General features: G+C 41.8%; 1 protein-coding gene across 3 annotated transcripts; it reads left to right on the plus strand.

Annotated features, from left to right (window-relative positions):
* aknad1 (AKNA domain containing 1) lies at window positions 1-27,993 on the plus strand. Of its 3 annotated transcripts, none has more exons than XM_012962482.3 (16): window positions 1-102; window positions 1,175-2,246; window positions 3,375-4,436; window positions 5,248-5,362; window positions 7,512-7,642; window positions 10,343-10,402; window positions 12,577-12,710; window positions 13,068-13,197; window positions 14,406-14,479; window positions 14,910-14,998; window positions 15,082-15,196; window positions 17,830-17,939; window positions 18,018-18,143; window positions 19,408-19,516; window positions 26,400-26,511; window positions 27,623-27,993. In XM_012962482.3, the coding sequence occupies exons 2-16, from the start codon at window positions 1,281-1,283 to the stop codon at window positions 27,755-27,757; spliced, it is 3,468 nt and encodes a 1,155-aa protein (XP_012817936.2). In that variant the 5' UTR covers window positions 1-102; window positions 1,175-1,280; the 3' UTR covers window positions 27,758-27,993. The 3 variants fall into 3 exon arrangements, with proteins under 3 accessions (XP_012817936.2, XP_012817939.2, XP_002932218.4); XM_012962485.3 differs by having other exon boundaries at window positions 15,100-15,196; XM_002932172.5 differs by lacking the exon at window positions 10,343-10,402.

Raw genomic sequence — 27,993 nt, forward strand, 5'->3', positions numbered from 1 at the left:
TTTTACAATACATGTAACTTGATGCACTCATTGTGTGAGCGGTAGCCGCTAGTTCTGTGGCCAGGTAACAGAAGCAGAATAGAACGACACTGCACATGACTGGTAAGAGATCACTTATACCTCATTCCATGTGTTTGTTTTATTTTAATGAAAGCTTTGCTTTTATAATTATTATTTATGAAATAAGTTATGTAAGCTATGAGTGGTACTTGCTTGAGTGTGAGTGCACGCACAGGTCCAGGCGATTACCATTGAAATGAACGATGGCCAACTGTGAAGAACTGCTCAGGTAACAAAATACCCTGAATTGCTGTGCCATTGCCCTTAGGCTTGCCCTGTGCTGTGTGCCTTCAGAAAACAGAAGCACTCAAAAGCCCCATTCTCCTGTCAGGTCTTCCTACAGACATGTATGGGAAATACCCTCTATGACAGCAGATCTAACATACCTACAGTATCTTTAATATATTTAACTTAAAATGTATCTCTTATGTCAGTGCTTTTTCAGTTTGGGAGAATAATCCATGCACCACATTTTTGTGATTATACAAGCAGGCAATAGGGCTCATAAATTCCTGCAGGTGCAGCAAGCAAAGTGCAATTTCAAGCACAGTCAGCATGTTTCCAGTCTCAAAGCGGGGTGATACTCTTGACTCAGTTGTCAAATTGATATCATATATACCAGGGCTCCCCAAGCTTTTTAACCCGTGAGCAACATTTAAATATAAAAAAAGTTGGGGAGCAACACAAATATGAAAAGGGTGAGCAGACTACAGGAGGCTCTGTTTGGCAGTACCCATGGGCTTTATTCCTCCAAAACTTGCATGCAAGTTAGAAATTCAGGAATGAAGATCTGCTTTGAGGCCACTGGGAGCAACATCAAAGGGGGTCATGTTGCTCATGAGCCACTGGTTGGGGATCACTGATATATACAAACCAGAAGGCCACCTTTATGTTTAGGCTCCAGTGGGGCAGGGACTGATGTTACAATCTCTGTAAATTGCTTACAAAAATGTCAGACTACATAAATAAAGGTAAAATAACAATAGAAGGGACTTTAAAATATAAGTCTTACAACTCTACAACTACTTAAAAATGACCTTAATCTAAGCAGTAAGAATAGTGTTGATTCCTATTGTTATGTGATCAACCTTCCTGAAATGTTTTTATTCTTTAGCAGGGCTCCCATTATCCTGTTCTACCATTTGTAAACTCTGCATGGAGCTATCTGAAAGTGAGCACAGCACTTTTTTAGGCAAGCTCTCCAATCACCTAATCTAGTTATGGAGGAAAATGATACAACTGGGGATGAACAAGAAGACTTGCCTTATGATGGAATCCTTGAATGTTATTTGACTTCAAATATAGACCAAGAAGACATTAACTATCTTGGTGAGGATACTGGTGGTTATCAATATGTAATTCATCTTGGGAAAGAAAAAGCTCACTCTTTAAACAGTGCTGAGTGTGTTAAAGCGGAACTACTTCCATCAAAAAATATTGATGCTTCCAGTTTTTCTCAACAAACCATTTCTGTGACTTTTGATGCTTCAGACCTGTCTTTGTCTAGCAAAGTAAATAGCAAGAGCTTAGAGTACCAGAGCACTGTCATTCCTGATACACTGCACAATCATTTTAATGGAGACAGTCTGTTTAATGAGTGTAATTTTATTGACCATGAGGCTATCCCAGAATGCTCATTAGCTGATAGCATTAATGGTGATGTAATGAGTAAAATCAGTTTTTTAGACTCTAACAAGGATAATGCTCAGTCGAAGCAAATGGAAGACCAAGAAAAGTATTATTTTGAAAGGGAATATATAAAGCCATTTAATAACAAGGTTGCATTTATATCTAACGAAGACCTATCCATTGATGCTTCCATTCAGGAGACAAATGTAGAGATAAATTGTGGATTACTACGTGCAGAACACATTTCAATAAAAGAACTGCAGCCTACTGAAACTGATATAATAAACAAAGGTCTTCAAGAAAGAAGACATTCTTTTCACGATATCAAGTATGGCCAAGGGCAGGTTAACTACAAGCTACAGGATCTTACAAAAATACATCCTAAGGTAAAAATACCCAATGGGAAGGACAGCTCTAGATCTGTCCCTAATTTACAGAGAAGCAGATCATCTCCAAGTATGATTGAACCCTCTGCTATGGTGAGAGAATTACAGGACTCTATGCAGCCTTCCAGCGAGCCTATAAATATAAAAGACACAGTTAAGGCCTCAGACCAGGTATGTTTTATCAATGATTATAAAAAGAGTTAATTTTTAGTGAATTTAAATTAATATACTCCAGCTTGTAGCTGTATCAGCAAAGTAGCTTACTGCATATTCAGCACACAATGTTGGGTATCTCACCCCTTTATCAGGCGTGACATGCACTTTCCTTTACATAGTTACATAGGGTTGATAAAATACCGGAGTCCATCAAGTTCCACCCTTCCAAGTAAACCCAGCACACACAACCTATACACTCACATACATAAACTATATATACAAACATTAATACTAACTGTAGATATTAGTATCACAATAGCCTTGGATATTCTGATTGTTCAAGAACTCATCCAGGCCCCTCTTAAAGGCATTAACAGAATCTGCCATTACCACATCTCTAGGATGGGCATTCCACAACCTCACTGCCCTCACCGTGAAAAACCACCTACGCTGCTTCAAATGGAAGCTCAATTCCTCTAATCTAAGGGAGGGCCTCTGGTGCGTTTTTATAGGGAAAAATAACCTATCTGCCTATAATCCCCTCTAATATACTTGTACAGAGTAATCATGTCCCCTAGCAAGCGCCTCTTTTCCAGAAAAAACAACCCCAACCTCGACAGTCTAACCTCATAGTTTAAATCTCCAGCTCATTAATATCCTTCTTAAGGACTGGAGCCCAAAACTGCACTTTAGTAAAAATCAAGTCTGCAAGTGGTACCCATTTCATGACATCAACGGTTAGCAATGTACTGTACATTAATAACAGAGAAAGCAGCTGTATTTGGCATCCTGCTATCTCATTAAGCCTGATTGTAGGAAATATTTCCATATGTACTAAGAAGGTTCTGGTGGGTTGCAGATGTGTGTAAAAAAGCTTAAAAGCTTATGGCATATTAGAAGACCATCACAGTGCTCAGGTAGGAAACAGCAGCAGTCAATACACCTGATCCTCCTGTCACCCCTTTCCATAGTCAGCACTGTTTGACTTTTTCAATGTGGGGAATTAACTAATGTCCACATTTTGTGATATCGTACATGCTGAAAAGGCTATGGAGCCTATGAAATACACTTTACAACTAATCGATGTAACAAAAAAATGTTACAAATGTGATTAACCTTATTGAAATGTTTTTACTGTTACAGGGATCCCCACATGGATCGTCTATTTATGAACTCGACATACAGTATTCTGAAACTGACCACAACCTTTTTCCAGACAACCTCTCTAAGCAGCTGAAGGACTCATGGAGAAGCAAGGAAAGTGATACAACTGGTGATGAACAAGAAGACCTACCTTATGATGGGATCCTTGAATGTTATTTGATGCCAAATGTAAATCAATTTGACATAAGCAATTCTAGTGAGGATGCTGGAGGTCTTCAAAATGTAATTAATCTTGAGGAAAAAGGAAAATGTTACTCTCCAAATGGTGCTGAGTGTGTTAAGGAGGAACTGCTTATTCCTTCAGAAAATATTGATGCTTCCAATGCTTCAGAACTGCCATTGTCTAGCAAAGGGAATAGCAAGAGCACTGTCATTCCTGATGTCCTGCTTCGTCATTTTAAAGAAGACAGTCTTCTTAATCCGTGTAATTTCATTGACTGTGAGACTTTCCCAGAACTCTCATTAATTGAAAGCATTGATGAAACTGTGATCAGTAAATTAAGTTTTTTAGACTATAACAATGACAGTGCTCAGTCAGAGCGAAGTGAAGACCAAAAAAAGTATTTTTTGGAAAGAGACAAAGAACCACTCAACATCCAGAATGAATGCACATCTAATCAAGAGCACGTTACTGATTTCTACTTTCAGGAGAGAGATGGAGTGACAAATCATGGATCAAGTGCAGAAAGTATGGAGATAAAAGAATTGCAGCCTACTGAAATAGATAAAACATACAAAGAGCATAGATATCAAGAAAGAAGACATTCTTCCTATGATATCAAGTATGGCCAAGGGCAGGTTCACTACAAGTTACCGGATTTCTCAAAAATACCTCCAAAGGTCAAAATACCCAAAGGGAATGGCAGCTCTAGGTCTGTTCCTACATTACACAGAAGCAGATCATCCCCAAGTATGATTAAATCGTCAGCTGTGGTGAGAGAATTACTGGACACTATGCAGCCTTTCAGTGAGACTGTAAATATAACAGAAACAATTGAGGCCTCAGCACTTCTAGGCCAGACATCTGCACTTCTAGGCCAGGTAACTGTTTAAAAGAGATTGTAAAAAGAATTCATTTTCAGTGTTTTGAATTAGAAATGTTATATTTGGGTTAGCAAAACTTGCATAAGTTGATGCTGGAGCTCAAAGTTAGTGTTGCCCCACTAAATGCTCATTCAGCAAATTCTTCTGCTGCATATTCATTACACAGTATTGAGCATCATTCCCCTATCCCCTTCTCCAGGTGTTAAATGTACTCCCATTTAGTGAAGATCAAGTCTACATATCATGACAGCAGCTGCTAGAAAAGTTCATTAAAACATAAAAAGCAGTTGTTTATTGGAACCCAGGTACATTGTTACGCCTGCTTCCTGGGAATATTCTATAAGGATTGTATTACAAGAGTTCTGGTGGGTGGTAGATGAGTATGGAAAAGATTATTAAGGTTCATGACATATAAGTTACATTCAGCAAACCATGTTCCCTTTATGCTACTGCAAGTTTGGCTTGGTGTTTATGTGAGAAACAGTGTCAGACTGGGCCTACAAAGAACCTGACATCGAGAGCCCAGTCTCACAACAAATAAATGTGGACAGTGCTAAATGGAATGGGTGTCATATAGACCTATGGAGGAAATAAAAAGGGCTGCTGGAAACTGTACATTGCTAGAGTTCAGTGGGATCTTCGGATAGTCTGGCAGTATGATTTTAGGCTTATGTGGGCATCTAGTTGGCCAGACTAAATGTAATAAATGATTATTACTGAACAGGTATTTGGGTATTTTTTTTTAAAGAAAATATATCATTTCTTGTAATAATAGTAAGTTATCCTATATGGTTTTCCTTTTCTTCAGGTATCCCAGGCACCCCAACGACTCACATCAGTGCCTCTAAGTGTTACAGAGACTTCCGGTCAACCATTAAACCATCAAAACTGCAGTGAAGGGCCTACCCAAGAATATATGACTGGTATTTAAAAACTTTTCTGAGATCCATTACCTTTATATAGCAGTTAAACAGTTCAAAACTGTTAAAGGGGAACTCTCAAAAAAAATTATAAAGTAGTACAAATAATAGCTTTTCATGGGAACAAGACATTTTCATCAATTTAAAATTCTGTACCTATCTGAAATAATCAAGTTGCTCTTTCCCCACTCTGCCTCTTTTCATGCAGCTTTGAGTCGGAGTTGGTTATTTTGAAAGAGCTATAATACGCTGTCTAGGCAAAAATAGCAACAAGTTTATTAGCAGTGGCATAACTACCTATACAGCAGAACCGCTGGTCGCGGGGGCGCCTGGGCAACAGGTAGGCCCAGACTGTGGGGTATGCTGTATTATAGTACCCCCTACCCAGCCCCACTCTTAACTTTTTTTTAAAGGAGAATGCAAGTCAAAATTTAAAACGCATACTGCCCTAGTCCTCCTATTGTTTAGTAAAAACGCCACACTTTTGGCTCACCTAATCAAATATTTTTTTTTTAATAGTCAACTTTTATTGAGTTTTTTATAAACAAAAGAATTGATAGAAGGAAGAAAGAGAGAAGGAGGGAAGAGAGGAGGGGAAGTAGGGGATGGAGAGCATGTTGTGGTGCTTTAGACAGTTGTTGCTGGAGACTCCAACCATGGGTTCCAAATCTTCTCGAACTTTAGTGGGCATCCCCTGGCTAGATATGTTAACCTGTAGAGTTCCAGTTGTGAGTTAATCGGCTTTATCCATTTATTTAAAGTAGGAGGTAGGGGACCCATCCAGTGTAAGGCCACAGTTTTTTTTGCATAGAATAGCAGAGCTCTCATAAGTGATCTCGAGGCTGTCTTTGGTAGTAGGGAGTCCACCAGGCCCAGCAAGCATGTGATTGGATTTAAAACTTGAGGTAAGGAAAGTTCGTCTGCTAGGAAGCGCATGACTTGTTGCCAGAATCTTTGGATGTACTTATCAAATATTTACTCAGTCACACTTACTTCACATTTTCTAGAACAGGCAGCCATCTCTAAAAAGTTATTCTCCCTTCCTTTCCCTCCTTGCTTCATGCTGCACATGTGTTTCATTCCCTCCCCCCCCTCCCCTCTGCCAGATCCGCTTCTGATTGGCTGGTGGGCATGTGTAGCTCAGAGCAGGAGACAGGATCAAGTTACACACATGCTCAGAGAATAGGAAGGCTGCCGCTGGCACCTACCGGAAGGGGAGAGAGATTTCAGTGATGTCACTGTAGTCTTCACACTGCTGTAGGCTGCCAGCACCATATCTCAGAGAAGCAAGCAGGGATCTGGGAATTTAGATATGCAGTAAGTACTTAAAAAGAATGCCTTTAGACTTACTTTTAATTTATATTAACCTTTCATTGTCCTTTAAAAGAGAAAAAGAGAAGCGTGGGTCGGGTGGTTCGGCACGGTGTGGCTCTGGAAGTGGGTGGAGGAGGAGGGACTGTTTGCGCTGGGCTCCAGCAGGGGGCCCAGTGTGACCAAGTTAAGCAACTGTGTATTACTATCTATGTCCATCTCCTACATTATCAGAAACAGATATTTAAGTTTTATTTCAGTGAAAATTGCCCTTTAAATACATTTTATAAACTCTTTTTCTGCTCTCCAGCTCTCTTGCAGTCCTCTTTTATTATGCTCAGCTAATTATTACCAAAACAGTCTTTACCTCCAGTGGGAAGACATTCAGTACAGGAAACTTTATTTTTTGCACTTTGCATACTGCCCTGCACTGCAAATTAGCCTGTAGGGGTCCTTTACCTATGCCCCTGCATTATCTGCCCTCTGCACCTTGTGCTGGGTTACATCTCTGGTGTGAAATATAGAGCACACCAAAGGTAGGCAAAACTGCTGCCTGGCACAGCCTCCCCCCATCCAGCTGTCATGATTATAGGGCTGCCAAATTCAGTAAACTTTGTATTTATGGGGTAGACTCCATTTTGTAGAGCTAAGACATGTGGCTCTTCGGCAAAGTGCAGGGCTGGTGCAGAAAATATTGTGGTTTGTGCATATTTTTCCACTTTGCACCCTTTCCTGCACATTTACCTATGCCCCTGTTAAAGTGTTATGTGATTAGGCCAGGCACAACATCCAAAGTCACTTAACTGAGTAATCTCTGGTATTTGCTACTTGTTCTCTGCAGACATTCCTTTTCAAGCTGTTAATTTGGCACATAAAGAAGAATGTGTGAGAGCTGCCAACTTTCAGCTTCCAACAGAAGGAGAAAAAATGGCTGACATGCTGAGGAAAGAAGCCCAGCAGCTGCAAGTTAAAGTAATATAAGAATGTGTGTTGGAAAAGCATCACAAAATGCGCGTGTTTGTTCTACACTCACAAAGTGCCCCCTTTGGCGCCACAGTAGTTCTATAAATGACAGATACCATTAGTGATACAAAGTAGCTCCATTATTTGTTTTGAGAAAATGAAAACAGCAGCTGGGGTGAGTGTAAAGTGGCTACTGGGAGAGACTGACGCATACACTGAGCACTCACTATGGCTGCCATGTTAAATATGCCATTAATTAGGCCTACTGCAGCAAATGGCTGGAACATTTCTCTTCATACACTATTGTAACATTTAGTAAGAGGCTGTTGTTCTTTACTTTGCATGCAGCTTTTTTGATCAGTTCCGACAGCATCTAAAGAAAGGTATTCATAGCTACTCTAAATTACTATTGGCATTTCTCTGTTTACAAATTGTTTTATAAATCTTTATCCCCTAAAGGGTATTTCTATCCCAGCCAATAAAATATTTTCATATAAAAAACAAGACAAGGAGAAAAGTATGTATTTATTCTATTAAAATATACATAGAAGTATTAATTTATTATTCTGGATTGACATAGCCCTAGCATGTTAAACGGTTATACAATATGGTTCATCAGTGACATTCCCTGCCCAGTGATGTTTATAATCCCATTATAAGGATCCCATTATTTTGTTATAGTTTTTACAAGGACCCTATTATATTATAATTTTGCATTTATAAAGTGCTGCCATATTCTGCAGAGCTATACAATACATGGATGTATAGATTGAACATAAAGATTACATAAAACTGATCCAATACAGCTTACAATCTAAAAGGACAATCACATTTGCACTGCACGCTAGGGTCAGTTTCAGGTGCAAATTAACTTGCATGTATATTAAATAGGAAAAGCATATTTAAAGATTAGCTTAGTGTTCACCCATACCTGTGCCTGTGAGCTCAGGTTTGATGCTGATGCTATTTTGTCTCATAAAATAAAGTTACATTTGAAAATGGAATATTTCAAGTACAATAGTATACAGGCAAATTCTGCAATAACTGTGTCTCTGTCTCATTACAACCAAGTCATGGTCATTTTAACAAACACTGAGCATTTAAAGTGATACTGACACGAAAAAATGACTTTTCAAATTATGAATCTACATAAAAAGTTACCTATAGGTCATGTCGATCTTTTTTCACTGTTAGGGCTGGTTTCGTAATTGTTATTTAAAGTTCCTAAACCTGACTGTTTTGCCAACCTGACTGTCACTTCTCAGCCTGTCAGTTATAGCTTCTAATGCTAACAGCCCACTGCTGCACAAATATGGCCGCCCCCTCATAGAAGAACATGGGGGACCAGATAAGGAATGGAAAAGCATCAGGAAATACTTTTTGGCAAAATTATAAAGCTCATGCAAAGACAATGTTATGATAGATGTAAAAAAGGTTTCATTTCTGGTGTCAGTATCTCTTTAAATATGGAAGAGGAACAGGGGTAAATACCTAAGCTATTCAGTACACAGCACATGCAGTTATATAGCAGATACATAAACAGGGTGACAAATCCCTTAAAGAAAATTATGCTGAATGTACAAGGGGGTCAATTACCTTAAAAACCATATGTAGCCCATTCTAGCCATTTACCCAAATATTTTTGAATGAAACAGATCCATACTGTCTGTTGGTGTAAACTGTATAAGTAAATGACAGCAGATAGTAGGGGGAAATGTTATGTTGGTGGAGCAGAAATAGCCAATTACACAAGGGATACAGTATAAACAAAGGAGATTCTTGAATCAAGCTTATACATATTATTATCATTTTACAGCAAAGGGTAGCAACTACCATCAAGCAAATGGGTAACCTTTTATGTCCATATTTTGTCTATTATTAATATAAAAGTGGGGCAACAATTTGTTCAGTCTTTGCTTGCCCTGACATACTGTAAATGCGGGTGTATTATAGAGAACTGATGATAACATATTTATGGAGCCTAAACAGGCTGAGGGCTACAGAATTCCTGATTACTATGCTTTTAAAAAGTCCATATTATATATATGTATGTATGTATAACTTTGTTTATAAAGCACCACAAGGGTATGCAGCGCTGTACAATCTTACAAAATTACACACAGGGAGGACAAGTGTTACAATAAATAAATACAATAAATATATATAACTGCACAGGGAATAAGTGCCATGTGATATGAGACACAGTAGGAAGGAGGTCCCTGCCCCGTAGAGCTTACAATCTAACCAGGTACATCTGTTTCATGAGAAGTCTTTTGGGCCGCATACATAGCTTGTCTAAGAGTTAACGTTTTATGAGGAATGTATTTAGTCCAGGTATGGGACCTGTTATTCAGAATATTTGGGATCTGGGGGTTTTCCAGATAAGGAGTCTTTCCATAATCTGGATCTCCATACTCTGCTAAAAAATCATTTAAACATGAAATAAACCCAATAGAATTGTTTTGCCACCAATATGGGTTCATGCAGCTTAGTTACCAACAAGTACAAGCTACTGTTTTATTATTACTGAGTAAAAAGGAAAATCATCTTTTCCATGTGATTTTTTTAATTTAATATAGTCTATGGTAGATGGTTTTCCCGTAATTCAGAGCTTTCTGGATGGGTTTCTGGATAACAGATCCCACACTTGTAGTAGATATTAATAAATATAGATATTGTATTCAAAAAGATATTGTTTTTTTCTTGTAGGTTGAAAAGCTTTCTAATAATATAGTAAAGGAATCATTACCGCTGAAAGAACAGTGTCTGGTAACTCTAGTCGAGTTTGTTATTTGTTGTTTGCTGTGATTTGCTTTGTGCTGTGTGTGTTTCCTTTGCAAAATGTTACTTTAAAGGGATATAGTACAAGTTCTATTAAAAAATACAATCTTTACATGTGGTTTAAGTGCCAGGTAATTTTCTGTAGCAAAAGACAGAGAGGCAGATTTATTATGATCTGATTCATATTTAGAAATCATTTTCTGCATAAAAGCGCAGGCCAATTAAAAAGTTGCTTAGAATAGGCCATTCTATAGCACATTAAGTTAACCTGGAGGTGAACCACCCCTTTAAGGACCAGGAAATGTGATTCTCAAGTCAAACAGGACATATTTAATTGTCTTTTAAACTCAATTATCTTTTTAAACACATTTCTACTTTACTAAACATTTAACATTCAAAACAATGACATTATCCCTTTAAGTTAACTACCTTCAGCTTTTGACTCCTAGTAGTACCCTAGAAGTTCCTAAAATCCAGTATTAAAGGGATCTGCAGCCAAAAAATGAATTGATATAGAATTACTCAGGGTGCTTTTCTGATCCCTTTTATATTTTACATTAATTTTCTATTTTTAGTGGTTTCTGAGAAAAATTGTTAATAGGGGGCATTTAGCCCAACTCAAAGTCAGCACCCCAAGGGTTAACTGAATTCAGGAAATGCATAGGCAGTTAGGGGCCTAATTATTATACTGTGCAAAGGCTGTGTAAAATAAATGGCAAGTTTATCAAGGTGTGAATGTTTTATTTTACACAGTCCGATTGCCACATTTTACAACATTATTTTGTACCACTTTAGACCTTGTGTAATCTGTTAAATTTAAAGGAAAAAAAATTAAGCAGCAAGTAAATTCTGGCAGAAGTTGCTCTGTAGAAAATAATGGCGATGGATGAATGTTGTATTTTCAAGTGGCTGCTTCTTGACTATCTGTATTTTTAAGCAGTGGTACACGGTCACTAAAAATCAATACACAGTTTGATAAGTATACTGTTTTTTACATGCCAAAGCCAATTTTTACACAGTATGACAAATAGCCCCCTTAGGCCAATGCCAGACAGGGCTGATTCTCAGCCTGCGGATAAATGCAGGGCAACAATCAGCCCCTACACTGGCATTAGCCTTTCCCTTGCCTGCACCCAGAGTCATTGTGTTGGCCTGGGTGCAGGCAGAGGGAGCGGATCTTGGCACCAAAATGCAGGAGTATGCATTTCAGCTCTGAAATCTGCTCTGTGGGACTGCACCAGGGCCGACACAATGGCTCCAGGGGCAGGGAAAGACTAATGCCAGTGTAGGGGCTGATTCTCACCCTGCATTTATCCACAGGCTGAGAATCAGCCCTGTCTGGCATTGGCCTTAGTATAACTGACTCTGGGGCTTAAAAAGCTGTTGAGCTGAAGCCTGCATAGCAGTGTGAAACTGTAACACTATGCTAATATCTCAGAAACTAGAGATAGAAAGTGAATTTATATTGCAAAAGTGCTCAGAGGAACACTCCTATTACTCTAATTCAGTTTTTGGGGTTTAGATCCCCTTTGACCTTTGACAGCTGGGGTGGGCTTAGTAGTTCAGCAGCTTCTGGAGAGCTAAAGGTTTGGTTTTTTAAAAACATTTTGGTAGGATTGATACGTTGACACAAAGGTTTCATTTAATTTTTTGTTGAATTTGCCTCTAGTAAGTGCTTTTTAGAGACCCCCGAAACAAATGACTAAATTAATGAGCAATACATATGTAACATCATGGCGTGCTTATCAAAACAACACATTTCCATAAGCTTGTGCCATTATAAAAACATCCCTGTGCAGCCATGCAATATAAACGTTTCAGTTTTCTTCTTTTTCTTATTTCTTGTTTTCCTTCTTGCAATACACACAATGACATTCATTTAGAATGTTTTCTATATTTAAGTATAGGATCTATTATCCATAATGCTTGGTAAATCATTTAAACAGAAACCCAATATGATTGTTTTGCCACCAGTATAGAATCATGCAGCTTAGTTACCATCAAGTACAAATAGGAATGTATTTTATTTATATCTCTATAGTTCTAGGTTTTTAAAAGTCAGGTCAAAGAACCACAGTTGCCCTGGCCAGCATTACAGTAAATAGCATAAACAGATAAAAGTTTAATTACATATATATTTGAATCATTTTATTCTGACTTAGATATTTCAGGATTTAAAAAGCAGTGTGGAAGCTCTAGAACTGGATTACTTATTCAAAAAAGAGAAACACCGGCAAATGCAGCTTCAGGCTTACAGAGCAGAATCCCAGATGGTTGGGGAGTTTGATCTGGAGAGGTATGCTATGTGTTACATGTTTGGAAACAAAAGAACACAAATTATAAGTATGTCCTTTTCTTTAATTGGAAAACAAATGAAATCTGACAGGTATCTCAAAGTATGTGATTAGATATCTGCCATGCCCTCATCTCCCACTATAGTTTATATTCTTTTAAGGAGATATTTCATATTTTAGGAGGTTGTCTTTTCCATTCAAGCAGTTCAAGCATTTTTTATGTCACTAATAATAATAATGTTTTTTGTTCCTAAATATAGTATATTTTCATTTGTTAGCATCTTTAGCTCTAGCTACTTTGGCACTTTTATGCAATTTAGAGACATTATGTAGACCCACTGTAACCCATTCTGTTCCAGAGAGGTGGAGGGGCAAATCTTCAGGCTGGAGATGCTTCTAGAAAACATTCAAGAACAACTTAATGCAAAAGTTCCATCAACTGAATCATCAGCAAATTCATATGATACAGCAGTATCATCTATATCAAAGGTAAAAAAGCTTATGGGAATCCCAAGTGCACTCAGCCCATCCATATTCCATATTTCTTGTATAACCAACCAAAACATTCACCCAAATGACACACTTCTTGAAATCACTGTTGTGGTGAAATAACCTGCACACTTTTATATACGCCATGAGGTTATATAGTAACCCTGCCAGCATTATTATTAGAATTATAAAAGAAAACATTAAATCTGCATCAAGGAGACACTGTTTGTTCAAAAGGTAGCTGAGCTTTGGGCTCCTTCTTTTTCTACAACAAAAAAACATGAACCAAAATAAAATCGTGCTTTAGTCAATCCCCCCTTTAAACATGAATAAGCCCAATAGGATTATTTTGCCTTCAATATAAATTTATGCAGTTTAGTTACCATAAGTAAAATATTTGGTTTTATTTTTACAGAGAAAAAGAGATTTTTTTTCTTACATTTCAATCAATTGCTTAAAATTGACTATGGGATATAGCCTTCCTGTAATTCAGGACACTTTATGGATATCAGGTTTCCAGATAAGAGATCCCATATCTACTTACTATTATGCCAGATTGTCTACTACACATGTAAGCAGGGGAAAAGTGTGATGAAGTTTATCAGAGCACAGGTCACATGGCTGTGACACCCTGGGAAATGAAGAATATGGCTAGCCCCATGTGAAATTTCAAAATTAAATATAAAGAAATCTTTGTATTTTTGGAAAATGGATATCAATGAAGGATTCTGCTGGAGAAGCTCTATCAACTGATGTGTGTTGAAAAACATGCAAAACATGTTTTCCCATGACAGTATTCCCATTTGCCTTCATCTACTACATCTTTCCAGATTTTAAATAGGGATCACTGACCCCAGACCCCCTACAAACTATTGCTCTGTGAGCTTACAATGTTATTATTATTGTTACTTTTTATTACTTATCTTTCTATTCAGGCCCCCATCTATTCATATTCCAGTCCCTCAATCAGGCCACTGCCCGGTTGCTAAGGCAAACAAGACCCTAGCAACCAGATAGCTGCTGAACAAAAAGCTTTACTTAAAAATCACAAATAATAAACAATTAAAACCAGTTGCAAGTTGTTTAAGAATATCCTTGTCTATATCATAAGTTAATTGAAAGGTGAACAACCCCTTTAAGGAATGTTGTGTCTAGCTATGGAAATAGTTTGGCAAGCGATAACTATGCCAATATTCTCATTATATTAGCAGGCCCATAGGAACTCAGAGACTTTAATGCACGCTGTGGATCTGAGTTTTACAGAACAAAACATGGATCAGAGGTAAGGTGCTTTATGGCGGTTATTGCCCAACATGAGCATACTGTTATCCTTATGATCCAGAAACCTGATCAGCATTGTGCTTTTGCCAGATTTAGAGCTGATGGTCTTCTCGTTTAGTGGGGGGGGAAATCGCCGAAAAAGACTCGCGAGTCTTTTTCAGCGATTTGCGCGAAATCGCGCCGCCGCGCGTGCCATCCCACCGGCGACTTACATGTTCGCCGGTGGGATGGCAGGGGTAGGCAACTCGGGGAGATTTGTCGCCCGCGAACAGGGAGTTTTGTCGCGGGCGACTAATCTCCCCCGTGTGCCAGAGCCCTTACAGCCACCCCTCTTCCCACTGCCCTGCTGGCTATGTTTACACTTTACTTTGTAGTTTAGGCCCTAGTACAAATGATGAATTCACAGCAGTCTCTCTAATGATGTTTATTAGCTCTGGCAAGGTGACAGGAAGGAAATCACCAGCAGTGACCCCTGCTTATAATGATATTCACAGTAGCTGCATTTATCTTAATGCACAAGGTAAGTGGATTTCATCTTGGGCAATTGGGCATCCATGGTAGCTGCAAATGAGTAACTCCCTCTACTCAATTATACATTCCCAGATTCCTCTTGTCTCACAGGGGTCTCTGCAGAGCACAGAAGTGCAAAATCAAACCAAGAGACATATGTATCTAAACTAAGAACATACGGAGAGCAACGTCCGACCGCTCAAAACAGGTACCCCCATTTTTTTCTATATACTTTATGTATTTACTATCATTTATATGCCACCAGTTTCTGCCCTGTGCTACATGGTTAGTGTAAGAAGATGAACAATATGAGCTACTGATGCTTTAGTACCATAGTCCTGTAAAGCTACATGGTCTCTTCCAGATTCTTCCTGTTATTGTGTTCTTGTATGTATGTATATCTTTATTTATAAAGCGCTACTTATGTAGGCAGCGCTGTACAGTAGAATACATTAAAGGAACAGTAACACCAAAAAATGAAAGTGTATAAAAGTAACTAAAATATAATGTGCTGCTGCCCTGCACTGGTAAAAGTTGTGTGTTTACTTCAGAAAGTCTACTGTAATTTATATAAATAAGCTGCTGTGTAGCCATGGAGGCAGCCATTCAAAGGAGAAAAGGCACAGGCACTTAGCAGATAACAGATAAAACACTATTGTATTCTACAGAACTTATCTGTTATCTGCTATGTAACCTGTGCCTTTTCTCCTTTTTTCCAGCCTGAATGGCTGCCCCCGTGGCTACACAGCAGCTTATTATATAAATTATAGTAGTGTTACTGTAGCAAACACACCAGTTTTACCAGTGCAGGGCAACAGTGCATTATATTTTTATTACTTTAAAGCTCTTTCATTTTTTGGTGTTACTGTTCCTTTAATACAAACAGGGGTATTAAAATAGATAAATACAAAGTATTACAATAAATACAAATAAATAAAAGATACAGTTGCAGTAAGTTAAGAGTCAAAGACACAAGAGGATGGAGGTCCCTGCCCCGTAGAGCTTACAATCTATATGGGAGGGTAACTTACAGACACAAATAGGCAAATATAAGTGCTGTAGGTCACAGTGGGTGACATTACAATATAAGTGCTGGTTCCCAGATCAGGTGCTGGGTGAGTGCTCCAAAAGGTAGTCTTTAAGTTTGGTTTTAAAAAGACTGAGGGAGGATTCTCTCTGGAGGAAATCAGGAGAGTTATTCAACCTCTTCAGAAGGTGTCAAGATTGCTGAGCAGATTTTTATTCCAACCCATTCATAAAGATATACATTGTGTACCTTTTTACTAGGCAAACATTTACATGGATCCCCAAGCAGTCACAAAGGGTTGTAAATTAAATACTGACTGCCACACACCTTGCAATAGAATTCCAATAGAAGACACCTTACCCCCAACTGTAGAGGGAAATACACAAAAGGGGCAGTGACATTAAATTGTTTCAATTTAGAATTGCTTTAATTTAAATAATACTGCTCAGTACTTAAAGGTAGGGTCAGCCTGGGAGCTTCCTACTGCTTTGGGCCTCCACCCCTTAGTAGGTAGAATCTATGCAATACCCAACTCACACACTTAGATACAAGGCCATACTTATTGCACACCCTATATGTCTTTACTCACAGGTAATATGTTAAAGTTAATTACATTACACATCTCTTAGCAATGTGAAGAGACGAAGATCACATTTTGATCTTGTCATTTGTCTTATACAGTATGTTTATAATCTTGTTTTGGTTGGAGGTGGGTGTGTGCTCTCCCTGTTGTCCTTGGAGCTAGTGTCATGTAATTGTGTTAATAGAGGGAACATCCATTGTCAGTTTATCACTATAACAAATGCTAATGATGGTAAACATAACAATCTGTGACAATACTATTTATACAAATACATGGACACAGACAGACAATAGGGGAAATTTGCTTTGATACAAGGGCATGAGCAAAATGCACCCCTTAAGGTGTATGGGCCAATTGTAGCTGCCGATATTGGTCCCTTGGACCGATTTGGCAGCTTATCGGCCCATGTAGGGGCAGAAACGAGGGGAAAATTGGGCAGATATCGATAGGGCAGGTTAAAAGATTAAGTCGGATCAGGACCACATTGGCTCATTGATGCGGTCCCAGAACCGATTGCCCCATTGCTGCCATTATAATTCAATCGTTTGGCCCCAGGGGGAAAATGTAGGCTAGTTCGATCTTTGGCCCCTGGGGCCAAACGATCGAATTAGCCTACATTTTCCCCGATATCGCCCACCCATAGGTGGGGATATCGGAAGAAGATCCGCTCACTTGGCGACCTTGCCACATGAGCGGATCTTCACGTGTATGGGCACCTTTAGTGCTTATTTAAAAAGCATTTGCATCCATGCTCAGGCTCATAGCACTAATCAGCCCTGTCCCTAGGCAGGCAGTAAGCACAGGGCTCCGTTGTGGCTTGTGCCTGCCTATATGCCACCCCAGCACACCCCTTATGAATACAGAGCTGCCAAACATTTCTGTATTCATGGATAAGCGCAGGTCTTTGTTTTGGCAATTCTTTTAAGAGTAGGACAGAGCGTAAAGTGCACAAAACATGGTAGATTGCACCATTTTTTGTTAATTTGCACCCTGCCCTGCACTTAGTAAATGTCCCCTCCCCAAAAAAAGTTTAATACAAGGCTCCACATTAAACTCTAAACTATATTGGTGTCACATAGGGACCCTGATATCTTGCACTGACCATGATATGGGATGGTTTGCTTACTATATTAGCTACTTTCCAGACTTTATATTAAATAGTTGTTAAGCAACTAATGTCCAGTCTAACAGCATATACAGTATAAGCTGATGAATGGGTTATTTGCAACAGGTATTTGAGAGCGGAGGCTGCCATCAAAAGAAAAATGATGTCTTCAGGCAGAAGAAATGGCACAAGAGTTACTAAAGAAGTAGATACAGCAGAAAATAGTTTGCCAGAATGTAAGTGGGATAATATCTCATCTCATGAACAAAACAAGAAATTGTATATTCCATTTATTTCCCACTCCTCTGTTGTAGGCGATGATATAGAAGATTCTTGTAGCTTAGAAGATTCTTTTGGCTCGGATTGGACATCATCGCACTCTCAGATTTCAGAAAACAGGAGTTATGTGTCGTGGATTAAAAAAGATCATATACGTGAAGGTAAAATCAGATGGTCTATTTTATGCAACATCTAATAGAGTATGTATGTAACCCAGTACAGCCATATAGCAAAACAATTCCAGCTTCTATAGAGTAGATCCTAGCCACTTTCATCCCCTCCAACTAGAGAAAGACATTGCAAATATAATCAAAACATAGTGATTGATTCCAATATTGTTTTGGATTTTTATGTCAATATCACACTAATCGGTGCTGTTACATTTACCTGTTACACTTATCTGTTACACAGCACAGGGAAGATATAGAACTGAGAAGCAGCAGAAAAGTTTAAATAAATTGCCATAGCTACAAACACTGCTAGAGATATGCACTTCACTGGCGCTGACATGGCAACTGACGTCCATGATTTTGGTGTAAATGCTGATGTACCCTTTGCATACACATACAGTATTTAGAAATGGAACATTTATAACTTTTACACTGCAATGTATGACAAAAGGGAAAGTTATGCATTAGTATGTAGGCTAAGCTTTAGCAAGCTAAACTCCCTATCACATTTATACACACTACAGTGTACTTCATCAGGAGCCCTGCCTGTATGTTTTTGTTGCACAGAATCCAGCATGTGGTGGGATTGATTTGGCTTGAGTCCTAGAGCTTTTTGTAGGTTTCGGAAGAATCCAAACCCTTAAATTCATGTGACTTTAAAGTGCACCTAATACCCTCTAATTGTATCCCTCACCAGAGGTGATGGCTAATAGAGCCTGCACTCTGGTTGTGGGAAACACTAGTTTTTTTTTTTTTTAAATACAGCCCCCGTCATTGCTCAGCTGCCTGCACTGGAAGAGAGCTCCCAGTTTGGGGGGCCATGTTGTTTTCAGCCTCCCCGCCTGCTCACTATGCGCATGTGCCTGATGCCTAGGAGCATCACTCACGTGTATAATAAGTGAGTTGTGGCTGGTGGGGGCTATTGTTTCCCCTGGCTCTATTAGCCCACACCTCTGGTGGGGGAAACAATTTGAGGGTGATAGGTGCCCTTTAAAGCTCTGGCCAATCTGGGAATCTGTGATTTTTATCTGATTTAAATATGCAAAGTAGGGTTTCAATTAAACTCGACATTCTGATGAAACCAAAAATGATTGATTTGGCGCAATCCCTAGTTTTTAATGTGTGAGAGGAAACCAGAGTACCCAAAGGAAACCTACCCAAGCCTGGGGAGAACATACAGACTCCTTGCCCTGGCTGGACTGGGACCTGCTGCGTGCTTTCTGGTAATGAGGTATTTTTCTAAATTAATTTACAGAATCACAGAAGCAAAAATCGAGGAGACCCCACACCCCAGAATACTATGGCAAGTTAAACTTAGGCAAAGTGAAGTTGAATAAGCACAGGAAGAGCATGCCAGCGTGCAGGTGAGATGCCACATCCCTACACTACAGGTTACAACATGCCTCTCAACTTTCCTGTTTTCTGTGGGACAGTCCTGATTTTTAAAGTCTTCAGTTTTTCTCAGTTCCTTGAGGAAAAAAAGGAGATTTTGTGTTACTCACCGTTAAATCCTTTTCTCTCAGGAGGTCTGTGGGACACAGGGACATTGGGGTATAGCATCCACCAGCAGGAGCAGGACACTAGAAGAGGAAGAAGAGGAAGCCGGCCCCTCCTCCCTGCTGCTATACCCCCTTACACTTCCTGTTCACACCAGTTTTGTCAACAAGATAACTAGGAAACCGTGAATTATTTACATTAGGCAGTAAGAAAACTTGGATGACCGCTTCCAGGGGGGGAAGCCCTGTGTCCCACAGACCTCCTGAGAGAAAAGGATTTAACGGTGAGTAACACAAAATCTCCTTTTCTCTAACAGGTGTCTGTGGGACACAGGGACATTGGGGACATACCAAAGCTGTCCCATTGAACCAAGGGTGGGTGGAAGCGGATGACTGCAAGCTTAATAGACTGCAGCCTGAAGTACCTTCCTTCCGAAGTGAGCGTCAGATGCTGCAAACACCTCGAAGCGGTAGAATTTTGTGAAGGAATGTAGAGATGACCAGGTTGCGGCCCTGCAGACCTGTTCTGCAGAGGCCTTGTTCCTGAAGGCCCAGGAGGTACTTATGCCTCTGGTGGAGTGAGCTCAAATGCGTAGAGGTGGAGATTTCCCTCTTGCGATGTAGGCCCTGCGAATGGCTTCTTTGATCCATCGTGACACAGTAGTCTTGGATGCTGGGGATCCCTTCTGGGGACCAGAGTGCAAAACGAATAAGGAGTTGGTACTACGAATGTCCTTGGTACGGTGCAGATAAAACTTGAGGGCTCTAACTGGATCGAGAGAATGCAGGGCCACTTCCTTTGGAGTCTTTGGATTAGGGCAAAAGGAGGGAATGGTAATGTCTTGATTGATGTGAAATGCCGAAATCACCTTGGGAGTGAAGGATGGAATGGTTCTTAGTACCGTGCGATCCTCGTGGAAGATAAGGTAGGGTGGTTGGGATGATAGGGAGCTGAGTTCGGACACTCTGCGTGCTGAGGTGATGGCTAGGAGGAAGGCGGTCTTCCATGTTACCCATGCTAAAGGGATGGTGGCTAGAGGTTCGAAGGGAGCTGTCTGTAGAGCAGTTAGGACTAGGTTAAGGTCCCAAGGAGGAGTGGGATCACGAAAGGGGGGATGTAGACGGGATACCCCCTGTAGAAATGTCCGTACGTCTGGCAGTGAAGCAATACGTTGTTGGAAAAGCACAGAGAGAGCAGAAATTTGGGACTTTAAGGAGCCCAATGATAGACCCTTGTCGAGACCTGACTGTAGAAAGGATAGCAGCCGCGGAACCGAAAAGTCTTGAAAAGGCTGCCCTTGGGATTGACACCATTCCTGGTAGATTCTCCAGACTCGGTGGTAGGTCTTCGCTGACACCGGTCTCCTAGCTGCCATCATGGTCTGGATGACCTCAGTGGAAAATCCCCTGCGACTCAGAACTAGCGATTCAAGAGCCAGGCCGTTAAATTCAGGAATGCTGGATTCGGGTGTCGGATCGGACCCTGCATGAGCAGGTTGGGGAGCAAGGGGAGACGAAAGGGATGGTCCCTGCTGAGGGACATCAGGTCGGTGAACCATGTCCTTTTGGGCCAGTAAGGTGCTATCAGAATTACTTGGCAGTCCTCTCTTCTGATCTTCCGGAGTACTCTTGGTATGAGTGGAAGTGGAGGAAAGACATAGGCTAGAGAAAAGTTCCAGTCTGCGGTCAGAGCATCTGCCGCGATTGCCATGGGATCTCGGCATCTGGCCATGAAGAGGGGTACTTGGCGGTTCGTTCGAGAGGCCATAAGGTCCACTTCCGGGAGACCCCACCTGTCTGTGATATCCCGAAACACCTTGGGATTTAGAGCCCATTCCCCTGGATCGAGCTTTTGTCTGCTGAGATAGTCGGCTTGCCAGTTTTCGAGGCCGGGTATGTACACTGCTGAAAGCTGTACGTCCCATGACTCCGCCCAGGATAGGATCATGCTGACCTCCTTCAATGCTTGTCGGCTCCTCGTGCCCCCCTGATGGTTGAGGTATGCTACAGCGGTGGCGTTGTCGGACTGGATCTTGACTGCTCGTCCCCGGAAAAGCGCTTGCCAATGTAATAAGGCTAGGCGCACCGCTCTGATCTCCAAAATATTTATGGGAAGCTGGGACTCTACTGTCGACCATGTTCCTTGAGTTGTTTGTTGGTGTAGAACTGCACCCCACCCCTTGAGGCTGGCGTCCGTTGTTAGAAGAAGCCAGTGCGGCTCTATGAGTGAGCGACCCCTGGAAAGGTGAATGTTGTCTAACCACCATGACAGTGCGGTTCTGGTTCTGGGAAGGATGCGTATCCGTTGTGACAGACTTGTCCGCTTCCACTGGTCCAGGATGTTCCACTGTAGTGCGCGCAGGTGGAACTGGGCGAATGGTACGGCCTCTATGGTAGAGACCATTAACCCTAGGACTTGCATTGCGAGACGGATGGGAGGAGAATTCGTGCGGAGGAGAAGCCGTATCATGTCTTGTAATCTGGTGATCTTCTCCTGTGGTAGAAATATCTTTTGTAGCCTTGTGTCGAAGATCATGCCCAGGAATGGCATGCGTTGGGCAGGGATCAACCGTGACTTGGTAGTGTTGATTTTCCACCCCAGCTTGGTCAGGGTTTCTAATACTCGAGAGAGCTGTGCTGTCGCCGCTGGTAGAGTGGGAGCCTTGAGCAGAAGGTCGTCCAGGTAGGGGGTGATGGAGACCCCCTGGGACCTTAGTGCTGCCGCTACCGCTGCCATGATCTTGGTAAAGATCCTGGGTGCTGACGTCAGACCGAAGGGAAGGGAGGTGAATTGGAAGTGCCGGTTCTTGAAGGCAAATCGTAAGAACTTCCAGTGTGGAGGGAAAATGGGGACATGGAGGTAGGCGTCCTTTATGTCTAGTGTTACCAGGAATTCGTTTGGTGTCATGCCTGCTATGACGGACCGTAGTGATTCCATCTTGAACCGGAAAGATCGCAGGAATGTGTTGAGGTGCTTTAGGTCTAAAACAGGTCTGAACGATCCGTCCTTCTTGGGAACAATGAAAAGGTTGGAATAGAAACCTCTGAATCTGTTTGCGGGTGGCACTGGTGCAATCACTTTTTCCTCCAGAAGTTCTTGGATAATGGACAGAAGGGCCTCTTGTTTGACCGGGTCTGCCGGTAGACGGGACATGAAGAATCGGTTTGGGGGTGCGGAGGCAAATTCTAGGCGATAGCCTGAAGCAATGAGCTCGTGAACCCATGGGTCTGTGGTGAGACGTAGCCAGGCATCCCGGAAGAGTTGCAGCCTGCCTCCTACCGGCTGCTGTGATGCCGGTGGATAGTCATTGCGAGGAGGACTTATCTGCTGGCTTGGACTGCTGTCGCTTGTTCTGCCAGGAATACTTTGGTCGGTTCTGGAAGCGGGGTCTGTTAGAAGAGCCCTGTGAGTCAAAATCTCTTGAGGAGGAAGTCTTGGAAGGTTTGGGGCGAAAGGAGCGTCCCCTTCTAAATGGAGTGCGAGTCTTGGATTGTGGTAATAGAGTGCTCTTTCCTCCTGTGGCTTGACTGATAATTTTATCCAGTTCCGGCCCAAAGAGGAGTTTACCCTTGAATGGTAAAACGGTGAGGGACTTCTTAGATGAGAGGTCTGCCGACCACATCTTAAGCCATAGAGATCTACGTGCCGCCACCGACAATGCTGATGTACGACTGATAGCTTGGGTCGCGTCCAAGGAGGCCTCGCACAAGTAATCACTGGCCGATTTGATCTGTGCAGCCATAGTCGCTAGTTCATGTCGAGGAGTACCGGAATCGATAGCTTCTAAAAGCTTGTCTGTCCAGGTTTGGGTGGCCCGGGAAACCCAGGCCGCAGCTAGGACTGGCCTCAGGCTCTCACCGACCGAAGTAAATATGGATCTGAGAAAGCCCTCTAGCTTCTTATCCATGGGATCTTTAAATGAGGAGGAATCTGGAACCGGAAGAGCCGTGTTCTTGGAAAGTCTGGACACTGGTGCGTCCACAGAAGGGGGAGTGGCAAGTCTCTCATGCAACTCCTGAGGAAATGGATAGGATCGCTGGAAGCGGCGGTTGGCTTGGAAACGCCGTTCTGGGTGATCCCACTCCGACTGAATGATACTGTCCAATTGTTGGTGTGAAGGAAAAACGGCAGATGATTTCTTTTGCCGTTTGAATAATGATTGAGAGGGTTCCTGGGAGGAATCCGGGCCCTTAAGGTCTAAGCAGGAGATGACTGCAGAGATCAGGGAATCTATGGCTTCCGCTGAATGATGTGTAGTTTCCTCCGTGTCGCCTGCCTCCTCTGATGAGATTTCACCCTCACTGAGTGAATACTGTTCCCAATCCGCTGTAGGATTTGGTGATTCTGGATCAGAATAATCATCTAGTTGTTGAGGATTTGGGCGCTTGAGGTGTGCTGTCCGCGCATTGGTGCCGTCCTGGTCTAGCTTATCTAGAAGCTTGCCCAAACACTCAGCCAGTCTTGGAATTCCAGTGGAGAGCTGAAGGGCCCACTGTGGAGGTTCTGCCATGGACGTAGAGGCTGGAGTAGTCGGCTCTGGCGTAGTGGGAACGTTGGCCGGAAGGCTAGGGCTCACCAATGGAGCTGCGGCTAGTACTTCCTGGACCTGAGAAGGGACCTCTGCAGGAGGTTTAGCACACGAGGAGCATAAGGGCTCCTTCCTACCCGAGGGCAGGCGTTTACAGCATTTGGCGCACGCTAGGTATTTTACCTTGGTTGAGGAAGATGTCCCCCTGGAAAAGGGACCCTCCGGGTTTCCCTCTGCCATACTAGAATTTTCACTGTGTGGCTTAACCAAATTTGTGGCACATAGAATAACCAACAGATATATGGTAAAGCTATGCGCAGCCTTAAGCACTGGTCAGGGTAGCAGAATTGCTGTACCAAGCAAGTAAAGGGAATTTCTTTTTTTTTTTTTTTTTTGAGAAAACCCTCCTTAAGGAAAAGAAACTGCTGTGCCTAGGCCTGGGGAGAATAATTCTACCTCAGGGAGCCCACCTGTAGAATTCCCTATCTAGGAAAAATGGTACCTCAGTGCAGCTCCTTCCCCTTCCCGGCTTCCTCCTTCCCCCCTACTGCAAGCCCTGATAGGGAGCTGTGTCGCAGCTTCCTCCCTCAGGACTTTCCCCTTTCAGGATAGCGAGCGTTGTTCCTGTGTCTGAGGCAGCTGTCGGCGTGTCCGGAGATGAAAAGCCAATGGCGCGAAAAACAAACAGACCGGGTAGAGAAGGTGAAGTCTCGCGAGAAGACGCGCTCTGGCAAAACAAAATGGCGTGGAACGCACGGTGGAACGCAATGCGAACGCGAAAGAACACAGAGCTGCAGCAGGAGGGAAAGGAGTCGGGGAAAGGAAGGAACATGCAAAACAGGCAGGCAACGGCAAGTAACCCTGACATGTACCTGGTGAGGCATCTGTGCAGCTTCTACATCCCTTTTAGGGGAGCAGGGGTTCTGCTATGGCCCGCTTCAGAGAAGTCTTATTGGCCCCATTGCCTCTTGTCCCACGTAGGGGGGAGCCCTGCAAGGATACCTCCTCATGGAGGTCCAAAGGTCAGCCCCTGGTGTCAGGGTTAGCCTGACCGCAGAATTCTCTAAATCTCTGAGAATAGTCGAGAGGAGAAAAAGAAGGTCCTGTCTCCTTAGGGACACTAGAAAAAAACTGGTGTGAACAGGAAGTGTAAGGGGGTATAGCAGCAGGGAGGAGGGGCCGGCTTCCTCTTCTTCCTCTTCTAGTGTCCTGCTCCTGCTGGTGGATGCTATACCCCAATGTCCCTGTGTCCCACAGACACCTGTTAGAGAAAATCAAAGATGGCTGTGTGTTCCACTATGAAATGCACATCCATCTTGAATTTGTTTCAGGAGACAGGCAGAGAGAGAGAGACTAGTAGTGTAGGAGCAGCAGGAAAGAAGAACTTTGGTGTTGGCATTTTGCTTGTATAAGTTTAGGCAAGGAAAAGCTTTCAATCCATCCATTTCTTTATTCATCTTGCTGGCTTGACTGGAGTTAATGGAGTGCTCATTTTCCATTTTTCAGTGATCTTACCTGCATGTCTTGGGTTACTGAAGTGCTCATTGGCCACTTCTACAGTGATTATACTGGCACATTTGGGGTCATACTGGTACATAAAATGCAGATTATCCATTTTCTGCAGTAATTATGGGGAAATGTCTGCGGTTAATATGCTCATTTTCCATTTTCTGTAGTAATTATACTGGCACATCTCGGGGAATGTTTTCGTACAATGGGTGTGGTATTCATGGGTGTGGTATTCATGGGTATGGTCATAAAGTAGGCGTGGTAAAAAAAAATGTTGTTATTTTTCAAATTTTGGTAGGTAAGTTACAACACTGATATTATTATTGTTATTATACTACCAGGTGTGGTTCAACACAACTGGCCTAAATACTATCGAGATAAGGCAATTCTCTCATCTTTCTTCTGTCAGTTGTGTTAAATGTCCAGGTTTATTAACACTTGCTTCTGTTTCCTGTTGCTGGTAAGATTTTAAAAACTGGTTCCATTGTGGAATTTCAGGTATTTAAAAGCTACAGAAGCACAATGCTAGAAAGTAGAGCTTTCAGCTCAGCTGAGTTCCTTCATTCTGACATCCACGTTTGGACATGTAGAATTTGCCGTTCCAGGAATCTGCACATTGTGGAATTTGCAAATAATTCCCTCTCTGTGAGTCACAGCTTAGTGCAGAAATACAAACACATTCTCACAGCATGGGGGTCTTTTATGTCTTCCAGAGGCAACGTGCAGGCTCCCACTTTAGAGTTTTCACGGCTTGCTGGTCTGGCATCTTCCCACCAAACCGCCGTGAGTGCAGATCAGAGAAATCTAGAGTTTATCGACTGCAAGGTAGAGAGCATTTCATGTGTTTATAATTTATTTTCATGTCTTTCATTATGTAAGAACTTAAACATGTGCTTAGATTTAAAAGGAGTATATAGGGGGATTATAATCACTTACGTCATACCCTGGGCCAGTGATCCTGTTTGCTTAAAGCTGCACTGGCCTGGGGTATTTCTGTGGAAGCTAATATAAATCCCCCCTCTCTGCCCACCCTTACATAGGAGAATGTGCAGGGAACGTAAGCAAGCTATGGGACTGGAGAGAGCAGGGGTTGGTAGGGTTTGCTACTCTGAGTTGGGCCCCTCCAAAGATTTTTTTCTCAGGGGGGCCCAGCCCAGATTAGTTACACTGCTGGTGCTTGGTTAGGTGCTAGAAAGGGCACAATAACTGAGAACATAAAAATACCAAACATAAATGAGTTGCCCTTATGAATACTACAGCCTGGTGCCAGTGTGCAGAATGGACCTTGGACCTAACAGCTTGACATTTAGTAATAAAAAGCCTCCTTTTGCACAGTGATCCTGTATGTCCATGCCCCTCACATGTGCCACACCGTAAGTCAGGGTCCCCAACCTTTCTTGATAGTGAGCCTCAGTCAAATGTAAAAAGACTTGGGGAGCAACACAAGCATCATAAAAGTTCATGGAGGAGCCAAATAAGGGCTAAGATTGGCTATTAGGTAGCCTCTATGCACACTATCAGCTTACAGAAGGCTTTATTTGGCAGTAAATCTTGTTTTTATTTAACCAAAACTTGCCACCAAGTCAGGAATTCAAAAATAACTCCCTGTTTTGGGGGCACTGAGAGCAACATCAAAGGGGTTGGGGAGCACCATGTTGCCCCTGAGCCACTGGTTGGGGATCAGTGCCTTAAGTCATGGGCACCACTTGTATATGAGATGAACAATTCAATAGAGGAAAACCAATTTTATGCTGTTTTTGTGGTGCCCAATGTTTCTGTAATTCTAGGGGAAAATAACATTAAGTTGATGGTAGGAAACATGGTGGACTAATTTTCTGTATTTTAGAAAGAATTTGGGCATCAAGCATTTAAAATATGGTTGCCTATTATGACACTTAGCTTTTTAAATAAAAATGTGACATTTTTACTTACACAGATGTTAAATTTTGCATTGGATAAGGCCATTCGGACTGCCAGGAATATGCAGAGGGTGACAGAAAGAATGGTAACCAGTTTGGCAGCAGGTCAGGCCACTGGTATCTCCAGCTGGAGATCAGAGAGTCACTGGTAATTACAATAGCTGCTTACAATGGAGCGCTGCAATAGACCTATAACCAATATGCACTTATGATCTACAGTAGAGCATGGGTCACTAATCAAGACTTGTCTGCAATATCTTTGGCTGGCAGAAAATTCTATATGTTATTTGTTCTTTGTTATATAAAATGACATTTGTATGTGGGCATTGTTGCTGGCCAACAGCCGATTGTCAGCTGAGCAATAAAACTCCTTCATGTGCTAAAATGG

Source organism: Xenopus tropicalis, chromosome 4 (genome assembly GCF_000004195.4).
Source record: "Xenopus tropicalis strain Nigerian chromosome 4, UCB_Xtro_10.0, whole genome shotgun sequence".
NCBI classification, from domain to species: domain Eukaryota; kingdom Metazoa; phylum Chordata; class Amphibia; order Anura; family Pipidae; genus Xenopus; species Xenopus tropicalis.

Coding starts and splice junctions, on each gene's coding strand:
- aknad1 (XM_012962482.3), top strand. CDS start 1,281: ATGGAGGAAAATGATACAACTGGGGATGAACAAGAAGACTTGCCTTAT. Junction 5,363..7,511: donor TACCCAAGAATATATGACTG/GTATTTAAAAAC, acceptor TGTTCTCTGCAG/ACATTCCTTTTCAAGCTGTT. Junction 10,403..12,576: donor CGCTGAAAGAACAGTGTCTG/GTAACTCTAGTC, acceptor ATTCTGACTTAG/ATATTTCAGGATTTAAAAAG.